This window comes from Belonocnema kinseyi, chromosome 1 (genome assembly GCF_010883055.1).
Source record: "Belonocnema kinseyi isolate 2016_QV_RU_SX_M_011 chromosome 1, B_treatae_v1, whole genome shotgun sequence".
Taxonomy (NCBI): Eukaryota; Metazoa; Arthropoda; class Insecta; order Hymenoptera; family Cynipidae; genus Belonocnema; species Belonocnema kinseyi.
The window spans coordinates 117641663-117650833 of record NC_046657.1 but is presented as its reverse complement, the minus strand read 5'-3'; the positions used below and the strand labels follow the sequence as shown (position 1 = coordinate 117650833).

Genomic DNA, 9171 nt, shown 5'->3' with positions numbered 1-9171 from the left:
TAGCTAATATTAGTTTATGAAAATTAGACGATTTCAACACTTTTCCTGTTTTTGATGAGCACTGTGAACGTCAAATAGATAAAATCGCCATTTTTTCGTTATATTTACTTGTTTATTTATAAAAAATTGAAAACCTAACTGAAAAATCAGGCTCGACAACTATATTAGAAATCTTAACAGCTTTTTTCAAATTTTTTTATTCAAATCGCTCAATATTTGTGGACTGTACGTTATTTTGAACCAAAAATGACATTTTTTTAACACTGTGGGCCGGGAATGTGAAAATGAGATCATATGAACTCCCATCTAACACAACGCTGCTGAAGGTTAGTTGAACTTCTCAGTAATAACACTTACCAGCTATGACACTAGGTTGAAACTAATCGCCTCCCACTCCCGCCCCCAAACCCTCGTTAATCGAAGTTTTGTGGGTCAATTGTGGTTTTGATATCAATGCATGTTATAAATTGTAATAATATACATTTATGGAAATGATATACAAGTTGAGATACAAATTCGAGTGCGAAACAGGAGAAACGTGATGAGAATGTATTCGTTAAAGTCAAAGGAGCTTTAACAAAAAAGAATTCACTATCACCAAATTACTGTTGACGACGTTTTGACCTTTACTTTAAAAAAATCTGTGCACAAGTGTAAGGAATATACAAAGACTGAGCGCGGAGCGCGAGATAAATATATTATTGGTCGCGAAGCGCGAGAACCAACAGCGAAGCGAGCCGCGCGCGCAGTGCGCCATGAGAATGTGCCCGCAAAGCGGGTGGATTTTTTTGTGTAGATTAAAAATATTTTGAAGAACATTAACAGTCCATATTAACGGAGACGGAAAAAAAATTATAGAATTATTCACAATGTTGAAGTCAGTACATTACAATCTATAAATAATTGGTAAGGTCTACAAAAAATGTGTAGTAATCTCGTTATTTATTCTGTAATGTGAAAAAGATTTCGAAAAACAAAGATTTGAGAAAAATGTCTCAAATATTTCAAAAGATTTGACAAAGATTAGAAATATTTTAATGATTTCAAATGAATACAAAAGATTTCAGAAGGGTTTCAATATATATTTTAGAATTTCAAAAGATTAGACGAAGTTTTCGTAAACATTTCCCGAAGATTTTGAACATTTTATAAAGATTACTACAATGATGTCAAAGATCTCATCAAAATTTCAAAAAATTAAAAAATTTCACAAAGTTTTTAAGGATTTTAAATGTTTTACGCAAACTTAAAAAGTTCCAAAAGATTTCAAGGATTTTAAAGATAACTTATATCCACAGAAAAATTAATAATTTGTTTATTTATAACTCCGCCTTCTTTAAAAATAGTTGCACAATAAAAAATGAAATGGCTCATTTTTTACATCGATAACAAACGTTTAATTCATTACTTTATTTAAAGAAAGGCCTGAAAAAGCTTGCCTTCTTGGCCTGGAAACCCTGGAGGCATTTTGAAGTCGAAAACGTTTATAATCCACTAATTTGAAATTAAAGCCCCAATTGAAAATATATTTTTAATTGAATATGATTCAAAAATGAAACATGTTAAATTATAAAAGTTTTAAAATAAGAATATAATTTGATTTAATTACATTCAAGGGCAAACAATACGAAATTAGAAGCGTTAAATCTGTCCCAGTTCGATTTCAAAAGTTTAAAAAATATTTTGTTCAATTTTTATCTTTTTCAATTATCACATCATTTAGTCTATTTTTTTCTTGATTTTTAGTTAACTCAAAACTGAATATTAACTAAATTTAATTCTTCAATCCAGAAACTTGAAAACCTGGAATTCTCCTTTATTTTTGTTTAAACCTTAAAAACCTTCAAATCTTCTTTAATTTTTCACGAGAACCTTGAATTAAAATTTTCTTTTGCAATAGTTATTTTATTGAGATGCGAAAAAGTAATTTAAATCTTTTAGTCTATTAGGAAATAAACGCCTCATTAAGAAGAAATCTTGCTACTGAAAATTTTTTTATATCAATATATAATTTATTTTTTACTTACTAAATAATAAATAAACCGGTTTCTATGTATTTCTGTAGACTTTACCAATTATTTAGTAAATTGCAATGAACAGGCTTTAATATGGGGAATAATTCTATACGTTTTTATTTTTTTCTTTGCTAGTATAGAGTGTTAATACTTTTTTTTGTGATATTAAATTAAAAATAATTAGTTGACAATTTCGATGTTTATTCAGTTACACAATTAGAAGGAGCCATGATGATACAACGGATTTTTCGAGGGTTTCACCACTCAATTTTTCAGTGTACATCAGATTACAAAACATTACTAAAGATTTCAAAAGGCTTCAATTTATTTCAAATATTTAAACGAATTTTAAACATTTTACTAAGATTTCACGGATTTCAAAGATTTAAAAAGGCGTGTTCGCCAGATTTCAAATATTTCATAACAATTTCACAAAGCTTTTAAAACTTTCAAAAGTTTTGAAGGATTTCAAAGTTTTGAAAAAGAGTACAGTACGCCAGATTTCAAAGATCTTAAAACATTTCGAAATTTGAAAGGTTTGAAAATATGTTAGAAGATTTGAAAAGATTTCACATAATTTGTGATTTCAACGATTAAAAAAAAGATCTTACAAATATTTCAAATAATAATAATATTTTCTAAACTTTTCGAACATTTCATCAAGATTTTGAACATTTACAAAGATTTTAAAACTTTCAATCGGTATTCAAGATTTAAAAACGGACATAGTAAATCAGATTTCTATGATTTTATACAGATCAAAACTATATTAATGATTTCAAATGAATACCAAAGATAAAAATTTAAGAAAAATTGTACAAATCTTTTAAAAGATTTGACAACAGATTTAGAAAATTTGGTAAAGATTGCAAGCATTTAAAAGATTTGAAAAAGGCGTGTACGCCAGATCATAAAGATTTCGAACATTTCCAAAGATTAACAATTTTTTTAAATAAGTAGTGAACTAGATTTCTAAGATTTAAAAATATTTTACACAGATTATAATCATTTTAAATGAATACAAAATATTTCAGAAAGTTTTTGTAAATATGTCAAAGATTTCGTAAAAATTTCATACATATTTCAAAAGAATGCAAAAATTGCAAACATTTTAAAAAACCTACAATACACCAGATTTCAGATTTTAAAACATTTAGACGCTTTGAAACGATTTCAAATGAATACGAAAGATTTCACAAACAAAGGTTAAAGAAAGCTTTCAAAAATATTTCAAAGGTATCATAAAAATTATTTAAAATTTCCTAAAGATTTCCGATTTCAAATATTTTATATAAATTTAAAAAGACTCCAAAAGCTTTCACAAAAATTTTAAGATTTCACAAAGATTTTAAGTTCTTCAAAAGATTTCAACGAATTCACAAAGGTTTCAAAATATTGATAAGATTTCAAGAATTTCAAAAACGACTTATATTGGCAGAAAGTTACGAATTTCTTTATTTATGGTTTTGCTTTCTTTAAAATTTGTTGGCCAATAAAAAGTGAAATTGCCCATTTTTTACATCTATAAGAAGCGATTATTTTATTATTTGGGGTAAAAAAATATGAAAAAAATTGATTTAAAGTATATGGCTCAATCGAAAACTTTACGTAGTGAACAAGGTTGGACTATCTGAAGACTTCCTGAAATATTTTATATTCTTATATAGGAGGTATATTCAAAGGAGAAAATGAATTATTTAACCAAACACACGGTTTTCATCAACCTGTTTTAAAGATAAAGGACACTACGAAGCAGTGTTTTGAATTAAATTTTTTTATTGAAATTTGCACTTAAAATTAAAATATATTCTTACCAAATAGATGCAGAATTTTTTTTTGACTAAGTTATGAGTATTAAAATTATAACTATTGAAGATTGTGACGCAGTTTATAAAAAACTTGTTGACGGTTTTTTAATGTCTTGCAGTGTCTAAACCAATATTTATATTATACTTTTTTCTTTATTCTTTTTGTTTACTTTCAAAATCTGCAAGATTTCTCGATTTTTTTCGAAGTTCGTACTAATGTGGTGCATCTATTTATTTTAATAAATCTTTAAAATGTTCATATTTTTCAAGAACAAGATGAGGTGATGAACAAAATATTTATAAGTACTTTTCTCTATCTTTTGCTTTTCTCCAAATTTTCGCTAAAATATCAATAGTCAACTATAATTGCATTTATCTTAAAACGATAAGATTTTTAAACAACATTGTGGACAATCTTCTTTTTTTTATCAGAATACAATTATAGCCGACTTAATTATTATTTTTGTCACAATATCGAAAAAAACGCAAGATACCGCCCCCATTTAATAATTCTTTCATTTTTGAGGCTTCAATTCTAATTTATTTAATTTATTTGGTATATTATGAACAATTTTTTGTATTTAATTTTTAGTTGATCTTCTAATGTGAATAAGAAGTTCTTAACAATTGTCCTGTTCCTCAAGGAAACATCCTAAATTCTGCCACTAATAATACTATAATAATAATTAAATTATAAAGTCTTACTTTGATTTCTGTTTCAGCATCACCTAGGAGTTATTACTAAGGAAAAAGGAATCGAAATTAGAGGCCCAATTTCTATCGATAGTAATTGGGAAGCTGCTCTACTATCAAAATAAGTCACTCGCGAGTTAACTTTATACATTTTTTTCTTTATAAATAAAATGAATAAATAATAAAGTTGTTACCCATTAATTCGTAAAAAAAAAGAAAAATCCTTATTTTACAAATAACATTCACTAACAGTGAGTGTAGGATTTCATTTCTAAAGGATGCTGAACTCCAGATTTTAGTTTCAATTTTGAAAATAAAAAAAGTCCATTTTCGAAAATATCTCAAGTGGAAAAAGGGAACAAAGTTTGAATTTCAGATTGACCAGTTTAATTATTGCAATTTTACTACATTTCTATTGTGTAAGAATTTGACAGCCCGTTTCAGTGATGAGTATCGTGTGTTCAATTTGAGCGGTTCTCGCATCGTCCGTGGTCACGGCAGTCCATCCGTCTTCGAGAATTTCGATTTCTGAACCCCCTTGAGTCAAAATAGGCTCGATCGTGAACGTCATTCCTGCCTGCATTTTCCCCTCGACATTGTTCACTGTAAACAATATTTTTAACATTGAATTTATTTTTTCACAAGGAATTTGACAAATTTTTGGATGAAAAATTTGTCCAAGTTTTATTTCAAATTTTTTAAATAATTTTTTAATTTGTTGTCTTTTTCAATTCTGCTATTATTCAATTAAAAATGCGCAGTTCGAACATCTTGAACTTGAAAAAATTTCCAGTTTAGATTATTATTTTTAAGCTTACCAAATTTGAAAATTTTGAATTCAGAAAAAGAATAATTATTGAATATTTAGCAATATTTGACTATTCATTTAAGACGAGTAAATTGAAACTAAATATTTGAAAGTATACATTTTGAAACTGAATTATTTGATACATAATTGTTGAGTATGAAACATATTTAATTTGTAAGTGAAATTGTTGGATTTTGAAGTATAAACAATTGAACACTTTTTTGGAGAAAAATTTTTGGTAATTTTAAAAGATATTTTAAAGTTTTTTAAAGATTCTAAATTATAATTCAAATTTTAACCAATTTTCTTAAAATCTTCCAGATTTTTTTATGACAATTTTGTAAATCTTTTGAAACCTTTTTAAATATTCTCTTAAAATAATTTTTAGAAATGAAAAATTTGCAGGATATCGTAAAAATTGTAGGAAAATTTCAATTAATTGAAAAAGATATTTAAATAATTTTAAATTTGAAAAAATTGAAAACTTCTATAATTCTCAAGATTTTGAAATAAAATTTGTAAAACTTTTGAAGGATATTTAAACTATTTAAAACGAAAATAATTTAACTTCTAATTTAAGACGTGTTCAGTTAAAAGAATGGTCAATTTTTCAATGCTTAATGTTTTTAGCTTAAAATTCCGTAAAATAATATAATTTTGTAAATTTTTAAGATCATTGATTAATTTTTTAATTTAGAACATTAAAAATGATAACGTGGATTTATATTTTCGGAGCTGAATCTAAATCTTTGACTTCTATATTTTATAAAAGTTAAAAAATTATAAATGTTATAGCTTCAAATTTTAATTACATTTTTATATTTATATTTTAATTAATTTTAAAATTTCAAAAAAGTACTTTAATTTGTAGTTTATTTTTTATTATTTCAAAAATAGAAAAATGTTTAGCTTTAGAGTAAAAATTATATTTTACTTTTAATCTCATTTCATTTTAAATTGAAACTTTTACCTAATATTTTCCACTACAATTTTTCAATTAAAAACAGGTTTTGAATCTGTAGCTATAGCTCTCGAAAGTGGGATATCTTGAATATAAAATTAAAATTTGAAATTATTTTTATAGTTAAACAATTCACCCACCAAAATGTAAAATATCAGGGGGTCCATGAAAATAAGTTCCGATTCCATGCCCAGCGAAAGCTGGAATTACACCGAATCCATGTTTTTTGGCAGTTTCTTCAATAACGCTACCTAGAAAAATATTTAAATTGTAATATGAAGTGGATCTCTATTTTTCTACTATTTTTTTTTAAATTTTATATTCAAATCAAAATTATTTACCGATACTACTGAAATTTTCGTCTGGTTTGCAGATTTTTATCGCTTCCAGAAGACAAGTTTCGGTCGCAGAAATTAATCTTTTTCCCTCTTCATCAACATTTCCTACTTGATACATTGCTGAACAATCTCCGTGATACCCATTCAGGAAAACCTAATATTTCAAATATAAATATATATTCCGTCAAAGTAAAAGTACTAAACAAACATTTATTAATTTCTATAAATTTTACTTACTGTAATGTCTACATTTAAAATGTCTCCTTCTTGGAGTGGTCGATTGTCCGGAATTCCATGACAAGCGACATTATTTATACTTGTGCAAATTGATTTTGGAAACCCTCGATAATTTAAAGGACTTGGATAAGCTCCATTGTTTATTATGATATCGTGGATTTTCTCATCGATTAAATCTGTCGTTACACCTGGCTTCAAATTAATTCGATATCCATTTTAAAATGTTCAGAATTTACCATAATTAATAATTAATAATTTATTAATTTCTAAAAACTTGTAATTAAAATATTTATTATTCCATCTCGATTATCGGCCAAAAATGTGTTTCTTAAAAATAAATTAAACCTCGTGTTAATTGAGAAAAACAAGTATTTATTAGTGATTTTTAGCACTTCAATTACTTTTTTAAATATTAAAAATATTCAAGAATAATAAGTTCCAATTGAATCAATAATACAATTTTATCGATCCAGACTGGCGATTCGGCGGACGAATCCAAATTCCCAAATTCCGGTCAAGTTTTTAAATTTGTATACAAATACTGGAATTTTTCCCTAAAAATATGAATTTTCAACAAAAACGTAAAAGTTCAACTTTTAACCAAAAATGTGTAGTTAAATTTTTAGTTAACAAAATTAATCTTTAACCTAATTCATGAATTTTTAACTGAAATAGTTGAATTTGCCAACTAACAAAAATTAACTTTTACTGACGAAAAAAACATAAATTATCAACCAAAACTTAAATAATTAAAGTTTAAGATAAAAAAATTAATGAATTAATGTTTAATGTTTAATTTTTAACAAAAAAGATTAATTTCTATCAAAAAAGATAAAAGAAACCAAACCAAAGAAACTATTTTTTAATTAATATTATGAAATATTTAACTGATATAATATTTACATTTACAGTTAAAAAAAAACAAATTCACCCAAAAAAGAAACAAATTTTCAACAAAATAGTGAAATTTTCGGGGACAAATTCCACTTCATCCAAAGAAAAAACTATTTTTTCAATCAAATTGCTCATTTTTCAACCCATAAATGAATTTTTAATTAAAATGATGAATCATCAAAACAAAAAAATTTTACAAACCAGTTAAAATTTTAACCAAGTAATTTTATTTGCAACCTAAAAGATGAATTTTCAACTAAACTGTTAAATATTTCATTGAAATACTTTTATTTTTACCTGACAACAATAATTTCTACAGAAGAAGATTAACATTAGAATAAAAAGATAATTTCGAATAATGGAGTGGAATAAGTTAAATTTTCAGTTAAAAAAATAGTTACATTTTTCAACAAAGAGATTTAATTATTAAGTTAATAATTAGATAAGTAAATCAACTAAACTCTAAATGAATCAAACATAATTTAAAAGTTGAAAATTCGTCTTTTTCTTAGAAATCAATGTTCTCGGTTGAAAATTCATCTTTTTGTTCAATAATTAAATTATTTCATTCAAATATTCATAATCTTAATTGAAAATAGATCTTTCTGGTTTGAAATTCAACTATTTTAGTCAAATAAAATATTGACGATTTTAGTTTTTTAAAAAATGCAAAGCGAATAAATTCGTAAATCTTTGACTAGAATAGTTTAATTTCAAACCAGAAAGATCAATTGTCAATGAAGATGATCAATATTTGAATGAAATCATTTAATTATTGAACAAAAAGGTGAATTTCAAACCAAAGTAATAAATATTTAACTGGAATTTTAAACCGACAAGAACATAAACTTTTAAAGAAAAAATAATGCTGTATAAAAAAAATCAATTAAAAAAATAGTGTATTTTCAACAATCTAGTTGAATTTTTTCTTAAAAAAAGAAACCATTTTCATTCTATTGCATATCATTATATTGCATATATTAAATAATAATAAATAATATTTTTAATAATAACATTAAATATAAAGTAAATATTAGAAACAATATTTGGTATATAAATAATAAATAAATTTTGGTATGATAAAAAAGTTCGAAAAAGATTTATAATTAAAAAACAGACTTTCAAAGTACCTTACTTTTCGGTTCATTGAAGACATATCCAACAATTGAAAAAAGGAGAAAATAAATTTTTAACGAAAAATATAATAGTTCTATTTTCTTTTTAAAATCTGGAAAAGTTAAATTATTAGATTAAAAAATTTAATTTCAAATAAGCGGGAAATCCCTAATGGACAAAGTAAGTGACGAGATAAATCTAAAAGAATGTGGTGCAGAAGAGACGCTAGTAGACACATGGGAAAAAAATCGGTTAAGATGGTTCGGGCATGTTGAGAGAATGCCAAATGAACGACTAACGA

The 9171-nt window shown here is 25.2% G+C and overlaps 2 protein-coding genes across 2 annotated transcripts in view; one reads left to right on the top strand and one right to left on the bottom strand.

The window, feature by feature from the left end:
- LOC117167910 (proteasome subunit beta type-4) overlaps positions 1 to 4702 on the top strand; it is an 18083-nt gene extending 13381 nt beyond the window's left edge. Inside the window, exon 5 of the mRNA XM_033353154.1 lies at positions 4546 to 4702. Coding sequence (XP_033209045.1) covers positions 4546 to 4641 — 96 coding nt within the window. The 3' untranslated portion in view covers positions 4642 to 4702. The remainder of the gene's footprint in view (positions 1 to 4545) is intronic.
- Positions 4703 to 4886: 184 nt separating this feature from the next.
- LOC117168553 (methionine aminopeptidase 1D, chloroplastic/mitochondrial) overlaps positions 4887 to 9171 on the bottom strand; it is an 8265-nt gene continuing 3980 nt past the window's right edge. The window contains exons 3-6 of the mRNA XM_033354297.1: positions 6861 to 7052; positions 6627 to 6777; positions 6426 to 6536; positions 4887 to 5119 (exon numbers count right to left, since the gene is read on the bottom strand). Coding sequence (XP_033210188.1) covers positions 4929 to 5119; positions 6426 to 6536; positions 6627 to 6777; positions 6861 to 7052 — 645 coding nt within the window. The 3' untranslated portion in view covers positions 4887 to 4928. The remainder of the gene's footprint in view (positions 5120 to 6425; positions 6537 to 6626; positions 6778 to 6860; positions 7053 to 9171) is intronic.